At 43.0% G+C, this 27,115-nt stretch overlaps 1 protein-coding gene across 1 annotated transcript in view; it reads right to left on the reverse strand.

Moving 5' to 3' along the window:
• The window catches only part of pou2f3 (POU class 2 homeobox 3), a 258,269-nt gene that overhangs the window by 202,963 nt on the left and 28,191 nt on the right, over positions 1-27,115 (reverse strand). Inside the window, exon 2 of the mRNA XM_034177477.1 lies at positions 25,676-25,704. Within this exon, the coding sequence (XP_034033368.1) occupies positions 25,676-25,704 (29 nt within the window). The remainder of the gene's footprint in view (positions 1-25,675; positions 25,705-27,115) is intronic.

A 27,115-nucleotide genomic window follows, 5' to 3' on the forward strand; every position in this document is an offset into this window, starting at 1 on the left:
GAAGATGAAGTCAGACTTTAAGGACGCAGACGGAAGATTTTAAGGACGCTGAAGTCAGACTATAAGGACCCAGGCGGAAGATTTTAAGGAAGATGAAGTCAGACTTTAAAGACAGGTGGAAGATTTTAAGGAAGATGAAGTCAGACTTTAAGGACACAGACAGAAGATTTTAAGGTCGCTGAAGTCAGACTTTAAAGACACAGGCAGAAGATTTTAAGGAAGATGAAGTCAGACTTTAAGGGCACGGACAGAAGATTTTAAGGACACTGAAGTCAGACTTTAAGGACACAGACAGAAGATTTTAAGGATGGTGAAGTCAGACTTTAAAGACACAGGCAGAAGATTTTAAGGAAGATGAAGTCAGACATTAAAGACACAGGCGGAAGATTTTAAGGACGCTAAAGTCAGACTTTAAGGACACGGACAGAAGATTTTAAGGACGCTGAAGTCAGACTTTAAAGACACAGGCAGAAGATTTTAAGGAAGATGAAGTCAGACTTTAAGGACATGGACAGAAGATTTTAAGGACGCTGAAGTCTGATTTTAAGGACACAGACAGAAGATTTTAAGGACGCTGAAGTCTGACTTTAAAGACACAGGCAGATGATTTTAAGGAAGATGAAGTCAGACTTTAAGGACACGGACAGAAGATTTTAAGGATGCTGAAGTCAGACTTTAAAGACACAGGCAGAAGATTTTAAGGAAGATGAAGTCAGACTTTAAGGACACGGGCAGAAGATTTTAAGGACGCTGAAGTCAGACTTTAAAGACACAGGCGGAAGATTTTAAGGAAGATGAAGTCAGACTTTAAGGAAACGGGCAGAAGATTTTAAGGACGCTGAAGTCAGACTTTAAAGACACAGGCGGAAGATTTTAAGGAAGATGAAGTCAGACTTTAAGGACACAGGCGGAAGATTTTAAGGACGCTGAAGTCAGACTTTAAGGACACGGACAGAAGATTTTAAGGACGCTGAAGTCAGACTTTAAAGACAGAGACAGAAGATTTTAAGGACACTGAAGTCTGACTTGAAGGACACGGGCAGAAGATTTTAAGGACGCTGAAGTCAGACTTTAAAGATACAGGCGGAAGATTTTAAGGAAGATGAAGTCAGACTTTAAGGACGCAGACGGAAGATTTTAAGGACGCTGAAGTCAGACTATAAGGACCCAGGCGGAAGATTTTAAGGAAGACGAAGTCAGACTTTAAAGACAGGTGGAAGATTTTAAGGAAGATGAAGTCAGACTTTAAGGACACAGACAGAAGATTTTAAGGTCGCTGAAGTCAGACTTTAAAGACACAGGCGGAACATTTTAAGGAAGATGAAGTCAGACTTTAAGGGCACGGACAGAAGATTTTAAGGACACTGAAGTCAGACTTTAAGGACACAGACAGAAGATTTTAAGGATGGTGAAGTCAGACTTTAAAGACACAGGCAGAAGATTTTAAGGAAGATGAAGTCAGACATTAAAGACACAGGCGGAAGATTTTAAGGAAGATGAAGTCAGACTTTAAGGAAACGGGCAGAAGATTTTAAGGACGCTGAAGTCAGACTTTAAAGACACAGGCGGAAGATTTTAAGGAAGATGAAGTCAGACTTTAAGGACACAGGCGGAAGATTTTAAGGACGCTGAAGTCAGACTTTAAGGACACGGACAGAAGATTTTAAGGACGCTGAAGTCAGACTTTAAAGACAGAGACAGAAGATTTTAAGGACACTGAAGTCTGACTTGAAGGACACGGGCAGAAGATTTTAAGGACGCTGAAGTCAGACTTTAAAGATACAGGCGGAAGATTTTAAGGAAGATGAAGTCAGACTTTAAGGACGCAGACGGAAGATTTTAAGGACGCTGAAGTCAGACTATAAGGACCCAGGCGGAAGATTTTAAGGAAGACGAAGTCAGACTTTAAAGACAGGTGGAAGATTTTAAGGAAGATGAAGTCAGACTTTAAGGACACAGACAGAAGATTTTAAGGTCGCTGAAGTCAGACTTTAAAGACACAGGCGGAAAATTTTAAGGAAGATGAAGTCAGACTTTAAGGGCACGGACAGAAGATTTTAAGGACACTGAAGTCAGACTTTAAGGACACAGACAGAAGATTTTAAGGATGGTGAAGTCAGACTTTAAAGACACAGGCAGAAGATTTTAAGGAAGATGAAGTCAGACATTAAAGACACAGGCGGAAGATTTTAAGGACGCTAAAATCAGACTTTAAGGACACGGACAGAAGATTTTAAGGACGCTGAAGTCAGACTTTAAAGACACAGGCAGAAGATTTTAAGGAAGATGAAGTCAGACTTTAAGGACATGGACAGAAGATTTTAAGGACACTGAAGTCAGACTTTAAAGACACAGGCGGAAGATTTTAAGGAAGATGAAGTCAGACTTTAAGGACACAGACAGAAGATTTTAAGGTCGCTGAAGTCAGACTTTAAAGACACAGGCGGAAAATTTTAAGGAAGATGAAGTCAGACTTTAAGGGCACGGACAGAAGATTTTAAGGACACTGAAGTCAGACTTTAAGGACACAGACAGAAGATTTTAAGGAAGATAAAGTCAGACTTTAAGGACGCAGACGGAAGATTTTAAGGACGCTGAAGTCTGACTTTAAGGACACAGGCAGAAGATTTTAAGGACACTGAAGTCTGACTTGAAGGACACGGGCAGAAGATTTTAAGGACGCTGAAGTCAGACTTTAAAGATACAGTCGGAAGATTTTAAGGAAGATGAAGTCAGACTTTAAAGATACAGGCGGAAGATTTTAAGGAAGATAAAGTCAGACTTTAAGGACGCAGACGGAAGATTTTAAGGACGCTGAAGTCTGACTTTAAGGACACAGGCGGAAGATTTTAAGGAAGATGAAGTCAGACTTTAAGGACGCAGACGGAAGATTTTAAGGACGCTGAAGTCTGACTATAAGGACCCAGGCGGAAGATTTTAAGGAAGACGAAGTCAGACTTTAAAGACAGGTGGAAGATTTTAAGGAAGATGAAGTCAGACTTTAAGGACACAGACAGAAGATTTTAAGGTCGCTGAAGTCAGACTTTAAAGACACAGGTGGAAAATTTTAAGGAAGATGAAGTCAGACTTTAAGGGCACGGACAGAAGATTTTAAGGACACTGAAGTCAGACTTTAAGGACACAGACAGAAGATTTTAAGGATGGTGAAGTCAGACTTTAAAGACACAGGCAGAAGATTTTAAGGAAGATGAAGTCAGACATTAAAGACACAGGCGGAAGATTTTAAGGACGCTAAAGTCAGACTTTAAGGACACGGACAGAAGATTTTAAGGACGCTGAAGTCAGACTTTAAAGACACAGGCAGAAGATTTTAAGGAAGATGAAGTCAGACTTTAAGGACATGGACAGAAGATTTTAAGGACGCTGAAGTCAGACTTTAAAGACACAGGCGGAAGATTTTAAGGAAGATGAAGTCTGACTTGAAGGACACGGGCAGAAGATTTTAAGGACGCTGAAGTCAGACTTTAAAGATACAGTCGGAAGATTTTAAGGAAGATGAAGTCAGACTTTAAAGATACAGGCGGAAGATTTTAAGGAAGATAAAGTCAGACTTTAAGGACGCAGACGGAAGATTTTAAGGACGCTGAAGTCTGACTTTAAGGACACAGGCAGAAGATTTTAAGGACGCTGAAGTCTGACTTTAAGGACACGGGCAGAAGATTTTAAGGACGCTGAAGTCAGACTTTAAAGACAGAGACAGAAGATTTTAAGGACACTGAAGTCTGACTTGAAGGACACGGGCAGAAGATTTTAAGGACGCTGAAGTCAGACTTTAAAGATACAGGCGGAAGATTTTAAGGAAGATGAAGTCAGACTTTAAAGATACAGGCGGAAGATTTTAAGGAAGATGAAGTCAGACTTTAAGGACGCAGACGGAAGATTTTAAGGACGCTGAAGTCTGAATTTAAGGACACAGGCAGAAGATTTTAAGGAAGATGAAGTCAGACTTTAAGGACAGGGACAGAAGATTTTAAGGACGCTGAAGTCTGACTTTAAGGACACGGACAGAAGATTTTAAGGATGCTGAAGTCAGACTTTAAAGACACAGGCAGAAGATTTTAAGGAAGATGAAGTCAGACTTTAAGGACACGGGCAGATGATTTTAAGGACGCTGAAGTCAGACTTTAAAGATACAGGCGGAAGATTTTAAGGAAGATGAAGTCAGACTTTAAGGACGCAGACGGAAGATTTTAAGGAAGATGAAGTCAGACTTTAAGGGCACGGACAGAAGATTTTAAGGACACTGAAGTCAGACTTTAAGGACACAGACAGAAGATTTTAAGGATGGTGAAGTCAGACTTTAAAGACACAGGCAGAAGATTTTAAGGAAGATGAAGTCAGACATTAAAGACACAGGCGGAAGATTTTAAGGACGCTAAAGTCAGACTTTAAGGACACGGACAGAAGATTTTAAGGATGCTGAAGTCAGACTTTAAAGACACAGGCAGAAGATTTTAAGGAAGATGAAGTCAGACTTTAAGGACACGGGCAGAAGATTTTAAGGACGCTGAAGTCAGACTTTAAAGACACAGGTGGAAGATTTTAAGGAAGATGAAGTCAGACTTTAAGGAAACGGGCAGAAGATTTTAAGGACGCTGAAGTCAGACTTTAAAGACACAGGCGGAAGATTTTAAGGAAGATGAAGTCAGACTTTAAGGACACAGGCGGAAGATTTTAAGGACGCTGAAGTCAGACTTTAAGGACACAGACAGAAGATTTTAAGGACACTGAAGTCAGACTTTAAAGACAGAGACAGAAGATTTTAAGGACGCTGAAGTCAGACTTTAAGGACACGGACAGAAGATTTTAAGGATGCTGAAGTCAGACTTTAAAGACACAGGCAGAAGATTTTAAGGACGCTGAAGTCAGACTTTAAGGACATGGACAGAAGATTTTAAGGAAGATGAAGTCAGACTTTAAGGACACGGACAGAGACAGGCGGAAGATTTTAAGGAAGATGAAGTCAGACTTTAACTAAAGCACTCCTTCTGCTGAATCACCTCTAAATTATTTACACATTATTCACTTTGCGTGTTTTTAGGAATCCGCTAGCTTAGCGTAGCTACTAGCTCTTAGCCGATTTAGCATGGCGGCTTCTTCTGTCTCTCCCGCACTTTTCTGCACTGGGTGTGAAATGTTTAGTTATTCCTCGGCCTCCTTTAGCAGTAATGGTACTTGTAATAAGTGTAGCTTATTCGTAGCTTTGGAGGCCAGGCTGGGCGAATTGGAGACTCGGCTCCGCACCGTGGAAAATTCTACAGCTAGCCAGGCCCCTGTAGTCGGTGCGGACCAACGTAGCTTAGCCGCCGTTAGTTCCCCTCTGGAAGATCCCGAGCAGCCGGGAAAGCAGGCCGATTGGGTGACTGTGAGGAGGAAGCGTAGCCCTAAACAGAAGCCCCGTGTACACCGCCAACCTGTTCACATTTCTAACCGTTTTTCCCCACTCGGCGACACACCCACCGAGGATCAAACTGGTTATTGGTGACTCTGTTTTGAGAAATGTGAAGTTAGCGACACCAGCAACCATAGTCAATTGTCTTCCGGGGGCCAGAGCAGGCGACATTGAAGGAAATTTGAAACTGCTGGCTAAGGCTAAGCGTAAATTTGGTAAGATTGTAATTCACGTTGGCAGTAATGACACCCGGTTACGCCAATCGGAGGTCACTAAAATTAACAATGAATCGGTGTGTAACTTTGCAAAAACAATGTCGGACTCTGTAGTTTTCTCTGGGCCCCTCCCCAATCGGACCGGGAGTGACATGTTTAGCCGCATGTTCTCCTTGAATTGCTGGCTGTCTGAGTGGTGTCCAAAAAATGAGGTGGGCTTCATAGATAATTGGCAAAGCTTCTGGGGAAAACCTGGTCTTGTTAGGAGAGACGGCATCCATCCCACTTTGGATGGAGCAGCTCTCATTTCTAGAAATCTGGCCAATTTTCTTAAATCCTCCAAACCGTGACTATCCAGGGTTGGGACCAGGAAGCAGAGTTGTAGTCTTACACACCTCTCTGCAGCTTCTCTCCCCCTGCCATCCCCTCATTACCCCATCCCCGTAGAGACGGTGTCTGCTCCCAGAACACCAATAACCAGCAAAAATCTATTTAAGCATAAAAATTCAAAAAGAAAAAATAATATAGCACCTTCAACTGCACCACAGACTAAAACAGTTAAATGTGGTCTATTAAACATTAGGTCTCTCTCTTCTAAGTCCCTGTTGGTAAATGATATAATAATTGATCAACATATTGATTTATTCTGCCTTACAGAAACCTGGTTACAGCAGGATGAATATGTTAGTTTAAATGAGTCAACACCCCGGAGTCACACTGTCAGAATGCTCGTAGCACGGGCCGAGGAGGAGGGTTAGCAGCAATCTTCCATTCCAGCTTATTAATTAATCAAAAACCCAGACAGAGCTTTAATTCATTTGAAAGCTTGACTCTTTTTTTTTTTTCCTTAATACTTCTATAGCGCCAAATCACAACAAACAGTTGCCCCAAGGCGCTTTATATTGCAAGGCAAGGCCATACAACAATTATGTAAAACCCCAACGGTCAAAACGACCCCCTGTGAGCAAGCACTTGGCTACAGTGGGAAGGAAAAACTCCCTTTTAACAGGAAGAAACCTCCAGCAGAACCAGGCTCAGGGAGGGGCAGTCTTCTGCTGGGACTGGTTGGGGCTGAGGGAGAGAACCAGGAAAAAGACATGCTGTGGAGGGGAGCAGAGATCGATCACTAATGATTAAATGCAGAGTGGTGCATACAGAGCAAAAAGAGAAAGAAACACTCAGTGCATCATGGGAACCCCCCAGCAGTCTATGTCTATAGCAGCATAACTAAGGGATGGTTTAGGGTCACCTGATCCAGCCCTAACTATAAGCTTTAGCAAAAAGGAAAGTTTTAAGCCTAATCTTAAAAGTAGAGAGGGTGTCTGTCTCCCTGATCTGAATTGGGAGCTGATTCCACAGAAGAGGAGCCTGAAAGCTGAAGGCTCTGCCTCCCATTCTACTCTTACAAACCCTAGGAACTACAAGTAAGCCTGCAGTCTGAGAGCGAAGCGCTCTATTGCGGTGATATGGTACTACGAGGTCCCTAAGATAAGATGGGACCTGATTATTCAAAACCTTATAAGTAAGAAGAAGAATTTTAAATTCTATTCTAGAATTAACAGGAAGCCAATGAAGAGAAGCCAATATGGGTGAGATATGCTCTCTCCTTCTAGTCCCCGTCAGTACTCTAGCTGCAGCATTTTGAATTAACTGAAGGCTTTTTAGGGAACTTTTAGGACAACCTGATAATAATGAATTACAATAGTCCAGCCTAGAGGAAATAAATGCATGAATTAGTTTTTCAGCATCACTCTGAGACAAGACCTTTCTGATTTTAGAGATATTGCGTAAATGCAAAAAAGCAGTCCTACATATTTGTTTAATATGCGCTTTGAATGACATATCCTGATCAAAAATGACTCCAAGATTTCTCACAGTATTACTAGAGGTCAGGGTAATGCCATCCAGAGTAAGGATCTGGTTAGACACCATGTTTCTAAGATTTGTGGGGCCAAGTACAATAACTTCAGTTTTATCTGAGTTTAAAAGCAGGAAATTAGAGGTCATCCATGTCTTTATGTCTGTAAGACAATCCTGCAGTTTAGCTAATTGGTGTGTGTCCTCTGGCTTCATGGATAGATAAAGCTGGGTATCATCTGCGTAACAATGAAAATTTAAGCAATACCGTCTAATAATACTGCCTAAGGGAAGCATGTATAAAGTGAATAAAATTGGTCCTAGCACAGAACCTTGTGGAACTCCATAATTAACTTTAGTCTGTGAAGAAGATTCCCCATTTACATGAACAAATTGTAATCTATTAGACAAATATGATTCAAACCACCGCAGTGCAGTGCCTTTAATACCTATGACATGCTCTAATCTCTGTAATAAAATTTTATGGTCAACAGTATCAAAAGCAGCACTGAGGTCTAACAGAACAAGCACAGAGATGAGTCCACTGTCTGAGGCCATAAGAAGATCATTTGTAACCTTCACTAATGCTGTTTCTGTACTATGATGAATTCTAAAACCTGACTGAAACTCTTCAAATAGACCATTCCTCTGCAGATGATCAGTTAGCTGTTTTACAACTACCCTTTCAAGAATTTTTGAGAGAAAAGGAAGGTTGGAGATTGGCCTATAATTAGCTAAGATAGCTGGGTCAAGTGATGGCTTTTTAAGCCACCTTAAAAGCCTGTGGTACATAGCCAACTAACAAAGATAGATTGATCATATTTAAGATCTAAGCATTAAATAATGGTAGGGCTTCCTTGAGCAGCCTGGTAGGAATGGGGTCTAATAAACATGTTGATGGTTTGGATGAAGTAACTAATGAAAATAACTCAGACAGAACAATCGGAGAGAAAGAGTCTAAAAAAATGCCGGCATCACTGAAAGCAGCCAAAGATAACGATACATCTTTGGGATGGTTATGAGTAATTTTTTCTCTAATAGTTAAAATTTTGTTAGCAAAGAAAGTCATGAAGTCATTACTAGTTAAAGTTAATGGAATACTCAGCTCAATAGAGCTCTGACTCTTTGTCAGCCTGGCTACAGTGCTGAAAAGAAACCTGGGGTTGTTCTTATTTTCTTCAATTAGTGATGAGTAGAAAGATGTCCTAGCTTTACGGGGGGCTTTTTTATAGAGCAACAGACTCTTTTTCCAGGCTAAGTGAAGATCTTCTAAATTAGTGAGACGCCATTTCCTCTCCAACTTACGGGTTATCTGCTTTAAGCTACGAGTTTGTGAGTTATACCACGGAGTCAGACACTTCTGATTTAAAGCTCTCTTTTTCAGAGGAGCTACAGCATTCAAAGTTGTCTTCAATGAGGATGTAAAACTATTGACGAGATACTCTATCTCCCTTACAGAGTTTAGGTAGCTACTCTGCACTGTGTTGGTATATGGCATTAGAGAACATAAAGAAGGAATCATATCCTTAAACCTAGTTACAGTGCTTTCTGAAAGACTTCTAATGTAATGAAACTTATTCCCCACTGCTGGGTAGTCCATCAGAGTAAATGTAAATGTTATTAAGAAATGATCAGACAAAAGGGAGTTTTCAGGGAATACTGTTAAGTCTTCTATTTCCATACCATAAGTCAGAACAAGATCTAAGATAGTCTTGTCCATACAAATTGGAAGTCCCAAAAACCAGTTTTATTTGTTATTATCTATCGTCCACCTGGTCGTTACTGTGAGTTTCTCTGTGAATTTTCAGACCTTTTGTCTGACTTAGTGCTTAGCTCAGATAAGATAATTATAGTGGGCGATTTTAACATCCACGCAGATGCTGAGAATGACAGCCTCAACACTGCATTTAATCTATTATTAGACTCTATTGGCTTTGCTCAAAATGTAAATGAGTCCACCCACCACTTTAATCATATCTTAGATCTTGTTCTGACTTATGGTATGGAAATAGAAGACTTAACAGTATTCCCTGAAAACTCCCTTCTGTCTGATCATTTCTTAATAACATTTACATTTACTCTGATGGACTACCCAGCAGTGGGGAATAAGTTTCATTACACTAGAAGTGTTTCAGAAAGCGCTGTAACTAGGTTTAAGGATATGATTCCTTCTTTATGTTCTCTAATGCCATATACCAACACAGTGCAGAGTAGCTACCTAAACTCTGTAAGTGAGATAGAGTATCTCGTCAATAGTTTTACATCCTCATTGAAGACAACTTTGGATGCTGTAGCTCCTCTGAAAAAGAGAGCTTTAAATCAGAAGTGCCTGACTCCGTGGTATAACTCACAAACTCGTAGCTTAAAGCAGATAACCCGTACGTTGGAGAGGAAATGGCGTCTCACTAATTTAGCAGATCTTCACTTAGCCTGGAAAAAGAGTCTGTTGCTCTATAAAAAAGCCCTCCGTAAAGCTAGGACATCTTTCTATTCATCACTAATTGAAGAAAATAAGAACAACCCCAGGTTTCTTTTCAGCACTGTAGCCAGGCTGACAAAGAGACAGGGCTCTATTGAGCCGAGTATTCCTTTAACTTTAACTAGTAATGACTTCATGACTTTCTTTGCTAACAAAATTTTAACTATTAGAGAAAAAATTACTCATAACCATCCCAAAGACGTATGGTTATCTTTGGCTGCTTTCAGTGATGCCGGTATTTGGTTAGACTCTTTCTCTCTGATTGTTCTGTCTGAGTTATTTTCATTAGTTACTTCCTCCAAACCATCAACATGTCTATTAGACCCCATTCCTACCAGGCTGCTCAAGGAAGCCCTACCATTATTTAATGCTTCGATCTTAAATATGATCAATCTATCTTTATTAGTTGGCTATGTACCACAGGCTTTTAAAGTGGCAGTAATTAAACCATTACTTAAAAAGCCATCACTTGACCCAGCTATCTTAGCTAATTATAGGCCAATCTCCAACCTTCCTTTTCTCTCAAAAATTCTTGAAAGGGTAGTTGTAAAACAGCTAACTGATCATCTGCAGAGGAATGGTCTATTTGAAGAGTTTCAGTCAGTCATATTTGTCTAATAGATTACAATTTGTTCATGTAAATGGGGAATCTTCTTCACAGACTAAAGTTAATTATGGACTTCCACAAGGTTCTGTGCTAGGACCAATTTTATTCACTTTATACATGCTTCCCTTAGGCAGTATTATTAGACGGTATTGCTTAAATTTTCATTGTTACGCAGATGATACCCAGCTTTATCTATCCATGAAGCCAGAGGACACACACCAATTAGCTAAACTGCAGGATTGTCTTACAGACATAAAGACATGGATGACCTCTAATTTCCTGCTAGTCAGACTTTAAGGACACGGACAGAAGATTTTAAGGACGCTGAAGTCAGACTTTAAAGACACAGGCGGAAGATTTTAAGGAAGATGAAGTCAGACTTTAAAGACAGGTGGAAGATTTTAAGGACGCTAAAGTCAGACTTTAAGGACACGGACAGACGATTTTAAGGACGCTGAAGTCAGACTTTAAAGACACAGGCGGAAGATTTTAAGGAAGATGAAGTCAGACTTTAAGGACACGGACAGAAGATTTTAAGGACGCTGAAGTCTGATTTTAAGGACACAGACAGAAGATTTTAAGGAAGATGAAGTCAGACTTTAAGGACACGGACAGAAGATTTTAAGGACGCTGAAGTCTGACTTTAAGGACACAGACAGAAGATTTTAAGGACACTGAAGTCTGACTTTAAAGACACAGGCAGAAGATTTTAAGGAAGATGAAGTCAGACTTTAAGGACGCAGACGGCAGATTTTAAGGACGCTGAAGTCTGACTTTAAGGACACGGACATAAGATTTTAAGGACGCTGAAGTCAGACTTTAAAGACACAGGCGGAAGATTTTAAGGAAGATGAAGGCAGACTTTAAGGACACGGGCAGAAGATTTTAAGGACGCTGAAGTCAGACTTTAAAGACAGAGACAGAAGATTTTAAGGACGCTGAAGTTAGACTTTAAAGACACAGGCGGAAGATTTTAAGGAAGATGAAGTCAGACTTTAAAGACAGGTGGAAGATTTTAAGGACGCTAAAGTCAGACTTTAAGGACACGGACAGACGATTTTAAGGACGCTGAAGTCAGACTTTAAAGACACAGGCGGAAGATTTTAAGGAAGATGAAGTCAGACTTTAAGGACACGGACAGAAGATTTTAAGGACGCTGAAGTCAGACTTTAAAGACACAGGCCGAAGATTTTAAGGACACTGACATCGGACTTTATGGACATGGAGGTAAAATCTTGAGGACACTGACGAACTTTATGGACACACTGTTGGATGCTGGTGAACACTGTCCATCAGTGATCTTGTGTTATGTTCTGAATGTGCAGGTTTTGTCCTCCTGTCCCTTTGCTTTGTAATGTGGTGTTAATGTAAATCATATTCTCACATTCTACCACCTGGTCCCAAAATGTTTTCAACATGACACCAAGAGCAGCTCACTCTCTCCCTACCCTTGAGCAAGGCAATATGTAAATATGAAAAACCAGTGCTTCCTGAACTAAGAAGCCCCGGCCTGCCAAGAAGAATATTTGATGAATTAAATCAATAGCTGAGAAGTGTTTAAAGAGCAGTGTGTGTGTGTGTGTGTGTGTGTGTGTGTGTGTGTGTGTGTGTGTGTGTGGACAGACGGTAGTTTGCCTTCAGGATGCTAGACCTAAGGCACTTTGGGAACTAGAGAACACCCAAAAATCATTTGTGACAAGGTCATGTTATCACGCAATGAGCATGTGAGCAGTGTGTGGACTCCAAAAGGACCCTTGAGTCTTTGGACTGCAATCTTCTGGTTTGTTTCCGGCTCCAAAAGAACCCTTGATTCTTTGGACCTCAGTCTTCTGGTTTGGTTCTGGCTCCAAAAGGACCCTCGAGACTTTGGACTGCAGTTTTCTGGTTTGGTTCCGGGTCCAAAAGGACCCTTGAGTCTTTGGACTACAGTCTTCTGGTTTGGTTCCAGCTCCAAAAGGACCCTCGATTCTTTGGACTGTAGTCTTCTGGTTTGTTTCCGTCTCCAAAAGGACCCTCGAGTCTTTGGACTGCAGTCTTCTGGTTTGTTTCCGTCTCCAAAAGGACCCTCGAGTCTTTGGACTGCAGTCTTCTGGTTTGTTTCCGTCTCCAAAAGGACCCTCGAGTCTTTGGACTGCAATCTTCTGGTTTGTTTCCGGCTCCAAAAGGACCCTCGAGTCTTTTGACTGCAGTCTTCTGGTTTGGTTCCGGCTCCAAAAGGACCCTCGAGTCTTTGGACTGCAGTCTTCTTGCTTGTGTCTTGTCAGCAGATTAGAGGTCTACAATGTATTTGTGGTGTTTCACACCTCGTGGAGTTCCTCTAAATATTTGATTATGAAATGTCAAGTGTGTGACTTGGTGCAGTAGATGTGTGTAGAGCAGGCCGTGGCAACTCTGAAAGAGTTACAAAGACCAGGAGCTGTGACTGGAGAGACTTTTGTCTGTTGCTTCGCTGGTCACAACTTCTTGGTGTCCATTATGTCACACCTTGACAATTTATCCAGTGTATGCCAACCATATTAAAAAACACTGGCATAAGTCCAATAAGTTAGCGGTAAGTTTTTTATAAGTTAAGAGTACAATGAAGCTCGCTGAAACACACTGAAGCTCACTGATGTACGTCCTAATAAGCTGAGCTCCTCAAAAAATTTTGGGCATGCTGAAAATACGTCCCGCACATGTGGACATAAGTTGTAGGTAATTTATGTGATTGTTGGCACACGTTTCTTGTAATTTACTCATAAGTCTAAATCGTCCATAAATGCAGGTCACTGATTGGCTGAACGCTGCGTCCTCATGCAAACAGACTGTTTCATTCACACTGAGTAAATTTGACCTATTCACTTCAGTCCAATTCACCATCACAGACGGACATGAATCCACAGAAAGCTCCTGATTATTGAAAACGACATCTGAAAATCCTTGTGGCTGGAAATGCAGCGTTTTAAAGGAAGTCTCTCTCTGTGTTTTTTCTGCTGTGGGTGCTTTTCTCAGAGGATGCCGGTGTCATGCTCTGAACACAGCACACAGCACTTCACGGTCGACTGGCACTTTGAAACTTTAAATCATCACAGCGTTTCATTATTCAGGTCTGTGATGACCTGATCAGGAAGCAGCCACTCAGCACTTTAAACATTTAAAGAGTCACAGCTCTCGATTCGTTCATGGCAGCGTTTCCTACAACTAGTCCACTCATCAGCATTCTGTACACAATGAAAATGGTCCACCAAGATAAAAATGAAAATAAAAAATAATATAATGTTAAGTTACTCCGTTTCTGAAATGCACCACACCGTGCAGCACCGACCCAAACCACTGGGTGTAAATGGGGCTGTCGGCATAGCTGGATAATCGTCAAGGTGTGACAGCTGCATTAATTTATTAGACATACGGCAGCACATGCCAGTTTTTTATACGGTCGCCATACACAGGCTAAATCATCAAGGTGTGACAGGACCTTAACAGACTGAGACATTCAGACCTGGTTCATGAGAGCTCGGACACTGGATGAAAACAACAATGAAACTGGAAGATATTTTCAGTTTGAGGAAGGTGGCGAAGGTCCAACTTTGTTGTCAGAGAAAGGTGAGGTACCAAAGTCCTCACATCACCACTGAAGCTGACTTGGGTGCAGACTGAAGAATGAAGGAGTCAACGACATTTGGTCAGACGATTTCAACGTCTCCAAAGTCTGACAGCGCTTTCAGGTTTTTCCCACCTCCTCTTTTCCCACCTGCCCTTTCCCACCTGCTGTTTCCCCACCTGCTGTTTCCCACCTGCTCTTTTCCCACCTGCTCTTTCCCACCTGCTGTTTCCCCACCTGCTGTTTCCCACCTCCTCTTTTCCCACCTGCCCTTTCCCACCTGCTGTTTCCCCACCTGCTCTTTTCCCACCTGCCCTTTCCCACCTGCTGTTTCCCACCTGCTCTTTTCCCATCTCCTCTTTTCCCACCTGCTCTTTTCCCATCTCCGCTTTTCCCACCTGCCCTGTTCCCAACTGGTTTTTCCCACCTCCTCTTTTCCCACCTGCCCTTTCCCACCTGCTGTTTCCCCACCTGCTGTTTCCCACCTGCTCTTTTCCCATCTCCTCTTTTCCCACCTCCTCTTTTCCCACCTGCCCTTTTCCCACCTCCTCTTTTCCCACCTGCTCTTTTCCCATCTCCTCTTTTCCCACCAGTTCTTTCCCACCTCCTCTTTTCCCACCTGCTCTTTTCCCATCTCCTCTTTTCCCACCTGCTCTTTTCCCATCTCCTCTTTTCCCACCTGCCCTGTTCCCAACTGGTTTTTCCCACCTCCTCTTTTCCTACCAGTTCTTTCCCACCTGCTCTATTCCCACCACGTCTGTGTCCATGTGTGTAGGCGTGTGTGTGTGTGTTTGTTTATGTGTGTCTGTCTGTGTGCCTCTGTGTGCCTGTGTGTGTGTGTTTGTTTGTGTTTGTCTGTGTGCTTCTGTGTGCCTGTGTGTGTGTGTTTCTGTGTGTGTGTCTGTGTGTGTGTTTGCATGTGTCTGTTTGTGTGTGTCTGTCTGTGTGTGCGTCTGTGTGTGTGTGTTTGCATGTGTCTGTTTGTGTGTGTCTGTCTGTGTGTGTGTTTGTCTGTCTGTGTGTGCATCTGTGTGTGTGTGTGCGTGTGTCTGTGTTTGCATGTCTGTTTGAGTGTGTCTGTGTGTGCGTCTGTGTGTGTGTGTGCGTGTGCGCGTGTGTGTCTGTGTGCTTGTGTGTGTGTGTGCATGTGTCTGTGTTTGCATGTCTGTGTGTGTCTGTGTGCTTGTGTGTATGTGTGCGTGTGTGTGTCTGTGTGTGTTCATGTGTCTGTGTGTGTGTGTGTGTGTGTGTGTGTTCATGTGTCTCCGCTCTCAGTTGTTTTGAGCTTTGATCTGATACGGTGCGACTCTTTTCCATGCTCGGTTATTAGTTTTTCGGGCTTTCATCTGAAACTGGGGAGTCTTCTCAGGGCTCAGCTCTTGGATTTTTAGACTTTGATCTGATATGGTTGTAATCTTTTCCAGGCTTGGCTCTTGATTTTTTTGGACTTTGATCTGATACGGCAGGGGTAGGCAACCTGTTCCAGAAAGAGCCATGAGGGTGCAGGTTTTCTTTGCAGCCACTGACTCCACCAGGTGATTTCACTGATTAACTGATTCCATCTGCTCAAAGTGATATTAATCAGTAAAATCACCTGGTGGAGTCAGTGGCTGCAAAGAAAACCTGCACCCTCATGGCTCTTTCTGGAACAGGTTGCCTACCCCTGTGATACGGGGTACTCTTCTCCAGGCTCGGCTCTCAGTTTTTTGGGCTTTGATCTGATATGGTGGGTCTCTTTTCTGGGCTCATCTCCTGGTCTTTAAAACTTTGATCTGATCTGGAGTACTCTTCTCTGGGATCGGCTCTCAGTTTTTTGGGGGCTTCGATCTGATACTTGGAACTGTTTTCCGGGCTCAGCTCTCGGTTTTTCTGGCACTGATCTGATACGTGGAACTCTTTTCTGGGCTCATCTCCTGGTCTTTGGAACTTTGATCTGATCCTCTTTTCTGGACTCTTCTTTCTTGTTTTGGACATTGTACGTTATCTCTCCAGGCCTTTCATTTTCCTGGCCTCACCGCTGTGTTGAAGCTCCCTGATGTTGTGATATCAGGTAAGTGGTAAACGGTGTTTGTTTGTTTGTTTGAAAAATGCTGACATTAATTGTGTCCTGATTGTGCCCAGGTCTTACAGGACTAGTCTCTTGTCCAAGTGCAGCTGTCGTCCTTGTGCAGTAGGAGACAGAAGAACAACAGCTTTCCACTGATGATCTTTTTCTCTCTCTCTTATAAAACATGATTTTGCCGAATGTGTCGTCCATGTCTGGTCCTCACAGAGTGTACGAGGGTGTGAACCCACTTTCTCTCCGACCGCAGGCCTCATGTTTAGACAAACGCGTCCACGCCAGTTTGGAGCACAGAGAATAACTACAGTTGCACCACATTGCTCCGAGTAGAAGATCAGGACCTGAATATTCTGGGAATTATAACGTCTGATGTTTTGTTTGTGCACGTGACCTGGGCACACTCCAGATCGGTCACTCTGTGTCACAGTGTTGACATTTCTAGCTGCTTTAAATCTGCTGATTTGTCAAAGTGGTCCAAAAATATCCAATTGATGCAAAACCCAGTAAGTACTTTTTTTCTAAATGGAGAAAAATGCAGTTGAAATGGAGATTTAAAGGAAACCATATTCGGAAATGAACAGACTTTCATCAATTCTGTTCAATTGCTGTCATATTTTGCACACTGATGGTCCCTGACAGCCAAGTACATGTTGGTCTCAACTAGAAATTTATGTTTTTGGAGATACTGGGTTTGGAATCTGAATCCTTCACTTACTTTGGTCATCACTGTATGACTTAGAATAAAAAGCCTGAGGAGGGCTATAGTACTCATAGTATTCACAGTACAGTATGCAGTACTCAGAATACTCACAGGCCTGAGGAGGGGCTTCAGGACTCACAGTACTCACAGTATTCACAGTACAGTATTCAGTACTCAGAGTACTCACAAGCCTGAGGAGGGGCTTCGGGACTCACAGTACTCACAGCATTCACAGTGCAGTATACAGTACTCAGAGTACTCACAAGCCTGAGGAGGGGCTTCAGCACTCACAGTACTCATAGTATTCACAGTACTCACAAACCTGAGGAGGGGCTTCAGTGTTCACAGTACTCAAAGGCTGAGGAGGGGCTTCAGGACTCACAGTACTCATAGTATTCACAGTGCAGTATACAGTACTCAGAGTACTCACAAGCCTGAGGAGGGGCTTCAGCACTCACAGTACTCATAGTATTCACAGTACTCACAAACCTGAGGAGGGGCTTCAGTGTTCACAGTACTCACAAGCCTGAGGAGGGGCTTCAGGACTCACAGTACTCATAGTATTCACAGGTACTCACAAGCCTGAGGAGGGGCTTCAGGACTCACAGTACTCATAGTATTCACAGTACTCACAAACCTGAGGAGGGGCTTCAGTGTTCACAATACTCACAGTATTCACAGTACAGTATTCAGTACTCAGAGTACTCACAACCCTGAGGAGGGGCTTCAGGACTCATAGTACTCTTAGTATTCACAGTACAGTATTCAGTACTCAGAGTACTCACAAGCCTGAGGAGGAGCTTCAGGACTCAGAGTACTCATAGTATTCACAGTACTCACAAACCTGAGGAGGGGCTTCAGTGTTCACAATACTCACAGTATTCACAGTACAGTATTCAGTACTCAGAGTACTCACAAGCCTGAGGAGGGGCTTCGGGACTCACAGTACTCACAGCATTCACAGTGCAGTATACAGTACTCAGAGTACTCACAAGCCTGAGGAGGGGCTTCAGCACTCACAGTACTCATAGTATTCACAGTACTCACAAACCTGAGGAGGGGCTTCAGTGTTCACAGTACTCAAAGGCTGAGGAGGGGCTTCAGGACTCACAGTACTCATAGTATTCACAGTGCAGTATACAGTACTCAGAGTACTCACAAGCCTGAGGAGGGGCTTCAGCACTCACAGTACTCATAGTATTCACAGTACTCACAAACCTGAGGAGGGGCTTCAGTGTTCACAGTACTCACAAGCCTGAGGAGGGGCTTCAGGACTCACAGTACTCATAGTATTCACAGTACTCACAAGCCTGAGGAGGGGCTTCAGGACTCACAGTACTCATAGTATTCACAGTACTCACAAACCTGAGGAGGGGCTTCAGTGTTCACAATACTCACAGTATTCACAGTACAGTATTCAGTACTCAGAGTACTCACAACCCTGAGGAGGGGCTTCAGGACTCATAGTACTCTTAGTATTCACAGTACAGTATTCAGTACTCAGAGTACTCACAAGCCTGAGGAGGAGCTTCGGGACTCAGAGTACTCATAGTATTCACAGTACTCACAAACCTGAGGAGGGGCTTCAGTGTTCACAATACTCACAGTATTCACAGTACAGTATTCAGTAATCAGAGTACTCACAAGCCTGAGGAAGGGCTTCAGAACTCACAGTACTCACATTATTCACAGTACAGTATTCAGTACTATTCAGTACTCAGAGTACTCACAAGCCTGAGGAGGGGCTTCGGGACTCACAGTACTCACAGCATTCACAGTGCAGTATTCAGTACTCAGAGTACTCACAACCCTGAGGAGGGGCTTCAGGACTCAGTACTCAATCAATCAATCAATCAATTTTATTTATATAGCGCCAAATCACAACAAACAGTTGCCCCAAGGCGCTTTATTTTGTAAGGCAAGGCCATACAATAACTACGTAAAAACCCCAACGGACAAAACGACCCCCTGTGAGCAAGCACTTGGCGACAGTGGGAAGGAAAAACTCCCTTTTAACAGGAAGAAACCTCCAGCAGAACCAGGCTCAGGGAGGGGCAGTCTTCTGCTGGGACTGGTTGGGGCTGAGGGAGAGAACCAGGAAAAAGACATGCTGTGGAGGGGAGCAGAGATCAATCACTAATGATTAAATGCAGAGTGGTGCATACAGAGCAAAAGGAGAAAGAAACACTCAGTGCATCATGGGAACCCCCCAGCAGTCTAAGTCTATAGCAGCATAACTAAGGGATGGTTCAGGGTCACCTGATCCAGCCCTAACTATAAGCTTTAGCAAAAAGGAAAGTTTTAAGCCTAATCTTAAAAGTAGAGAGGGTGTCTGTCTCCCTGATCTGAATTGGGAGCTGGTTCCACAGGAGAGGAGCCTGAAAGCTGAAGGCTCTGCCTCCCATTCTACTCTTACAAACCCTAGGAACTACAAGTAAGCCTGCAGTCTGAGAGCGAAGCGCTCTATTGGGGTGATATGGTACTATGAGGTCCCTAAGATAAGATGGGACCTGATTATTCAAAACCTTATAAGTAAGAAGAAGAATTTTAAATTCTATTCTAGAATTAACAGGAAGCCAATGAAGAGAGGCCAATATGGGTGAGATATGCTCTCTCCTTCTAGTCCCCGTCAGTACTCTAGCTGCAGCATTTTGAATTAACTGAAGGCTTTTTAGGGAACTTTTAGGACAACCTGATAATAATGAATTACAATAGTCCAGCCTAGAGGAAATAAATGCATGAATTAGTTTTTCAGCATCACTCTGAGACAAGACCTTTCTGATTTTAGAGATATTGCGTAAATGCAAAAAAGCAGTCCTACATATTTGTTTAATATGCGCTTTGAATGACATATCCTGATCAAAAATGACTCCAAGATTTCTCACAGTATTACTAGAGGTCAGGGTAATGCCATCCAGAGTAAGGATCTGGTTAGACACCATGTTTCTAAGATTTGTGGGGCCAAGTACAATAACTTCAGTTTTATCTGAGTTTAAAAGCAGGAAATTAGAGGTCATCCATGTCTTTATGTCTGTAAGACAATCCTGCAGTTTAGCTAATTGGTGTGTCCTCTGGCTTCATGGATAGATAAAGCTGGGTATCATCTGCGTAACAATGAAAATTTAAGCAATGCCGTCTAATAATACTGCCTAAGGGAAGCATATATAAAGTGAATAAAATTGGTCCTAGCACAGAACCTTGTGGAACTCCATAATTAACCTTAGTCTGTGAAGAAGATTCCCCATTTACATGAACAAATTGTAATCTATTAGACAAATATGATTCAAACCACCGCAGCGCAGTGCCTTTAATACCTATGGCATGCTCTAATCTCTGTAATAAAATTTTATGGTCAACAGTATCAAAAGCAGCACTGAGGTCTAACAGAACAAGCACAGAGATGAGTCCACTGTCTGAGGCCATAAGAAGATCATTTGTAACCTTCACTAATGCTGTTTCTGTACTATGATGAATTCTAAAACCTGACTGAAACTCTTCAAATAGACCATTCCTCTGCAGATGATCAGTTAGCTGTTTTACAACTACCCTTTCAAGAATTTTTGAGAGAAAAGGAAGGTTGGAGATTGGCCTATAATTAGCTAAGATAGCTGGGTCAAGTGATGGCTTTTTAAGTAATGGTTTAATTACTGCCACCTTAAAAGCCTGTGGTACATAGCCAACTAACAAAGATAGATTGATCATATTTAAGATCGAAGCATTAAATAATGGTAGGGCTTCCTTGAGCAGCCTGGTAGGAATGGGGTCTAATAAACATGTTGATGGTTTGGATGAAGTAACTAATGAAAATAACTCAGACAGAACAATTGGAGAGAAAGAGTCTAACCAAATACCGGCATCACTGAAAGCAGCCAAAGACAACGATACGTCTTTGGGATGGTTATGAGTAATTTTTTTTCCCCACTGCTGGGTAGTCCATCAGAGTAAATGTAAATGTTATTAAGAAATGATCAGACAGAAGGGAGTTTTCAGGGAATACTGTTAAGTCTTCTATTTCCATACCATAAGTCAGAACAAGATCTAAGATATGATTAAAGTGGTGGGTGGACTCATTTACTTTTTGAGCAAAGCCGATAGAGTCTAATAATAGATTAAATGCAGTGTTGAGGCTGTCATTCTCAGCATCTATGTGGATGTTAAAATCGCCCACTATAATTATCTTATCTGAGCTAAGCACTAAGTCAGACAAAAGGTCTGAAAATTCACAGAGAAACTCACAGTAACGACCAGGTGGACGATAGATAATAACAAATAAAACTGGTTTTTGGGACTTCCAATTTGGATGGACAAGACTAAGAGTCAAGCTTTCAAATGAATTAAAGCTCTGTCTGGGTTTTTGATTAATTAATAAGCTGGAATGGAAGATTGCTGCTAATCCTCCTCCTCGGCCCGTGCTACGAGCATTCTGACAGTTAGTGTGACTCGGGGGTGTTGACTCATTTAAACTAACATATTCATCCTGCTGTAACCAGGTTTCTGTTAGGCAGAATAAATCAATATGTTGATCAATTATTATATCATTTACCAACAGGGACTTAGAAGAGAGAGACCTAATGTTTAATAGACCACATTTAACTGTTTTAGTCTGTGGTGCAGTTGAAGGTGCTATATTATTTTTTCATTTTGAATTTTTATGCTTAAATAGATTTTTGCTGGTTATTGGTGGTCTGGGAGCAGGCACCGTCTCTACGGGGATGGGGTAATGAGGGGATGGCAGGGGGAGAGAAGCTGCAGAGACGTGTGTAAGACTACAACTCTGCTTCCTGGTCCTGGTACTCACAGTATTCAAAGTACAGTATTCAGTACTCAGAGTATTCACAGTACTCACAAGCCTGAGGAGGGGCTTCAGGACTCACAGTACTCATAGTATTCACAGTACAGTATTCAGTACTCAGAATACTCACAGGCCTGAGGAGGAGCTTCAGGACTCACAGTACTCATAGTATTCACAGTACTCACAAACCTGAGAAGGGGCTTCAGTGTTCACAGTACTCACAAGCCTGAGGAGGGGCTTCAGGATTTACAGTACTCATATTATTCACAGTACTCACAAACCTGAGGAGGGGCTTCAGTGTTCACAGTACTCACAGTATTCACAGTACAGTATTCAGTACACAGAGTACTCACAAGCCTGAGGAGGGGCTTCAGGATGCACAGTACTCACAGTATTCACAGTACAGTATTCTGTACTCAGAGTACTCACAAGCCTGATGAGGGGCTTCAGGATTCACTTTACTCATAGTATTATCAGTAGAGTATTCAGTACTCAGAGTACTCACAAGCCTGAGCAGGGGCTTCAGGACTCACAGTACTCATAGTATTCACAGTACAGTATTCAGTACTCATAGTACTCACAACAGTGAGGAGGGGCTTCAGGACTCACAGTACTCACAGTATTGACAGTACAGTATTCAGTACTCAGAGTACTCACAAGCCTGAGGAGGGGCTTCAGCACTCACAGTACTCACAGTATTCAGTACTCAGAGTACTCACAAGCCTGATGAGGGGCTTCAGGATTCACAGTACTCATAATATTATCAGTACAGTATTCAGTACTCAGGATACTCACAAGCCTGAGGAGGGGCTTCAGGACTCACAGTACTCATAGTATTCACAGTACAGTATTCAGTACTATTCAGTACTCAGAGTACTCACAAACCTGAGGAGAGGCTTCAGTGTTCACAGTACTCTCAAGCCTGAGGAGGGGCTTCAGGACTCACAGTATTCACAGTACAGTATTCAGTACTAAGAGTACTCACAACCCTGAGGAGGGGCTTCAGGACTCACAGTACTCATAGTATTCACAGTACAGTATTCAGTACTCACAGTACTCACAAGCCTGAGTAGGGGCTTCAGTACTCACAGTACTCACAGTATTCAAAGTACAGTATTCAGTACTCAGAGTACTCACAAGCCTGAGGAGGGGCTTCAGGACTCACAGTACTCATAGTATTCACAGTACAGTATTCAGTACTCAGAATACTCACAAGCCTGAGGAGGAGATTCAGGACTCACAGTACTCATAGTATTCACAGTACTCACAAACCTGAGGAGGGGCTTCAGTGTTCACAGTACTCAAAAGCCTGAGGAGGGGCTTCAGGACTCACAGTACTCATAGTATTCACAGTACTCACAAACCTGAGGAGGGGCTTCAGTGTTCACAGTACTCACAAGCCTGAGGACGGGCTTCAGGATGCACAGTACTCACAGTATTCACAGTACAGTATTCAGTACTCAGAGTACTCACAAGCCTGAGGAGGGGCTTCAGCACTCACAGTACTCATAGTATTCACAGTACTCACAAACCTGAGGAGGGGCTTCAGTGTTCACAGTACTCACAGTACTCACAGTACAGTATTCAGTACTCAGAGTACTCACAAACCTGAGGAGGGGCTTCAGTGTTCACACTACTCACAAGCCTGAGGAGAAGCTTCAGGACTCACAGTATTCACAGTACAGTATTCAGTACTCAGAGTACTCAAAAGCCTGAGGAGGGGCTTCAGGATGCACAGTACTCACAGTATTCACAGTACAGTATTCTGTACTCAGAGTACTCACAAGCCTGAGCGGGGGCTTCAGGACTCACAGTACTCACAGTATTCAGTACTTAGAGTACTCACAAGCCTGATGAGGGGCTTCAGGATTCACAGTACTCATAATATTATCAGTACAGTATTCAGTACTCAGGATACTCACAAGCCTGAGGAGGGGCTTCAGGACTCACAGTACTCATAGTATTCACAGTACAGTATTCAGTACTATTCAGTACTCAGAGTACTCACAAACCTGAGGAGAGGCTTCAGTGTTCACAGTACTCTCAAGCCTGAGGAGGGGCTTCAGGACTCACAGTATTCACAGTACAGTATTCAGTACTAAGAGTACTCACAACCCTGAGGAGGGGCTTCAGGACTCACAGTACTCATAGTATTCACAGTACAGTATTCAGTACTCACAGTACTCACAAGCCTGAGGAGGGGCTTCAGGACTCACAGTACTCAGTATTCACAGTACAGTATTCAGTACTCAGAATACTCACAAGCCTGAGGAGGAGATTCAGGACTCACAGTACTCATAGTATTCACAGTACTCACAAACCTGAGGAGGGGCCTCAGTGTTCACAGTACTCACAAGCCTGAGGAGGGGCTTCAGGACTCACAGTACTCATAGTATTCACAGTACTCACAAACCTGAGGAGGGGCTTCAGTGTTCACAGTACTCACAGTATTCACAGTACAGTATTCAGTACTCAGAGTACTCACAAACCTGAGGAGGGGCTTCAGTGTTCACAGTACTCTCAAGCCTGAGGAGGGGCTTCAGGACTCACAGTATTCACAGTACAGTATTCAGTACTAAGCGTACTCACAACCCTGAGGAGGGGCTTCAGGACTCACAGTACTCACAGTATTCAAAGTACAGTATTCAGTACTCAGAATACTCAAGCCTGAGGAGGAGATTCAGGACTCACAGTACTCATAGTATTCACAGTACTCACAAACCTGAGGAGGGGCTTCAGTGTTCACAGTACTCACAAGCCTGAGGAGGGGCTTCAGGACTCACAGTACTCATAGTATTCACAGTACTCACAAACCTGAGGAGGGGCTTCAGTGTTCACAGTACTCACAGTATTAACAGTACAGTATTCAGTACTCAGAGTACTCACAAACCTGAGGAGGGGCTTCAGTGTTCACAGTACTCACAGTATTAACAGTACAGTATTCAGTGTTCACAGTACTCTCAAGCCTGAGGAGGGGCTTCAGGACTCACAGTATTCACAGTACAGTATTCAGTACTAAGCGTACTCACAACCCTGAGGAGGGGCTTCAGGACTCACAGTACTCATAGTATTCACAGTACAGTATTCAGTACTCAGAATACTCACAAGCCTGAGGAGGAGCTTCAGGACTCACAGTACTCATAGTATTCACAGTACTCACAAGCCTGAGGAGGGGCTTCAGGACTCACAGTATTCAAAGTACAGTATTCAGTACTCAGAGTACTCACAAGCCTGAGGAGGGGCTTGAGGACTCACAGTACTCATAGTATTCACAGTACAGTATTCAGTACTCAGAATACTCACAAGCCTGAGGAGGGGCTTCAGGACTCACAGTACTCATAGTATTCACAGTACTCACAAACCTGAGGAGGGGCTTCAGTGGTCACAGTACTCACAGTATTCACAGTACAGTTTTCAGTACTCAGAGTACTCACAAGCCTGAGGAGGGGCTTCAGGATGCACAGTACTCACAGTATTTACAGTACAGTATTCTGTACTCAGAGTACTCGCAAGCCTGAGGAGGGGCTTCAGGACTCACAGTACTCACCGTATTCACAGTACAGTATTCAGTACTCACAGTACTCACAAACCTGAGGAGGGGCTTCAGTGTTCACAGTACTCACAAACCTGAGAACGGGCTTCAATACTCACAGTACTCACAGACCTGAGAATGGGTTTCAGTACTCATGGTACTCACAAACCTGAGAACAGGCTTCAATACTCACAGTACTCAGTACTCACAAACATGAGAATGGGCTTCAGTACTCACAAACCTGAGGAGGGGCTTCAGTGTTCACAGTACTCACAAACCTGAGAACGGGCTTCAATACTCACAGTACTCAGTACTCACAAACATGAGAATGGGCTTCAGTACTCACTGTACTCACAAACCTGAGAACAGGCTTCAATACTCACAGAACTCACATTACTCACAGTACTCCCAAACCTGAGAAGGGGCTTCAGTACTCACTTGTCGGTTGAAGACGATTCCATGTTGCTCTAAAAGTCAGAAGAAAGACAGATTCAGATTCTTCACAGTCACTCACTTCAAAGCTTTGTTCTCATTGGGTATGTGGATGTAGTATGTTGCACATTTTATGTGGATGTAGTATCTTTTTTTTTGTGATGTGCCGGTATGCAGGCTGCTGAAATTAATTGTCTAAGTCTAAGTCATTGTGATGTCATCACTGTGGGTCTACAGCATCATGTGGAGTTCTGTCCAAGAAGTGCTTTGTGATGTCACAAAGATGTCCTCCTGAAAAGGAAGTGCTGCCCTGTGGAGATGGAGTGCAGCATCCAGGAGGACAGAGACACAACAAGCCTACTTCATTTGAAATTCAAATCAGGCTCCTGGAGCGTGTGTGTGTGTCCCAATGCAAACAGACTTACAACATACAGACACAAACTTCCAGTATGCAAATAACAAAGCATGCAAATGTGTCGTCAGCCACCATCTGAAAATCTCATCCTGTCTTTCACATTGAACAGGTTCTTCTCTGAATCCAGTTTGGACTGAGATCACAAAGTCCCTGCCATCCTGCAGCAGATCCTCAGATGTGTAACAGAGGAGGAACAACCCCAAATCTGACAGTAACTAAAAGCCTGCATTGGCTCTGATGTGTCCTCTGACGTCTGGAATCCAGTGACTGCAGATCCCACAAGCCTCAAGTGTTTCAGGACTTTGTAGTCAGCTTCAGTCAAACTGTGCATTTTCTCCTGCCACACCCACAGAAGCCTATAACTCTGTCGGAACTGTCTGGACATCTTGACGGCTTCCCTCACTCATCTGGTCAATCAGAGGATCTACCTGACACAGAGTTCCTTGACAGTACCTTCTTGTTTGACTGATGTAAACGAATTCCACGACACTTTCAATGATGTGGAAATGTTCATGTGTTCACCAACTTATGTCAAGAAAACTAACTGTAAAAGTGATGATTTAATCATAATATAGAGAATAAGAGAGAGAGAATAATAGAGCTGATCCTCGGCATTCAGAGACCATCGACCCTCAGACACTGAGTTGATCCTCTGCATTCAGAGACCACAGACCCTCAGACACTGAGATGATCCTCTGCATTCAGAGACCACAGAACCCCTACACCGAGCTGATCCTCTGCATTCAGAGACCACCGACCCTCAGACACTGAGCTGATCCTCTGCATTCAGAGACCACAGACCCTCAGACACTGAGATGATCCTCTGCTTTCAGAGACCACCGACCCTCAGACACCGAGCTGATCCTCTGCTTTCAGAGACCACCGACCCTCAGACACTGAGCTGATCCTCTGCATTCAGAGACCACCGACCCTCAGACACCGAGCTGATCCTCTGCATTCAGAGACCACAGACCCTCAGACACCGAGCTGATCCTCTGCATTCAGAGACCACTGACCCTCAGACACCGAGC

This window comes from Thalassophryne amazonica, chromosome 9 (genome assembly GCF_902500255.1).
Source record: "Thalassophryne amazonica chromosome 9, fThaAma1.1, whole genome shotgun sequence".
NCBI lineage: Eukaryota > Metazoa > Chordata > Actinopteri > Batrachoidiformes > Batrachoididae > Thalassophryne > Thalassophryne amazonica.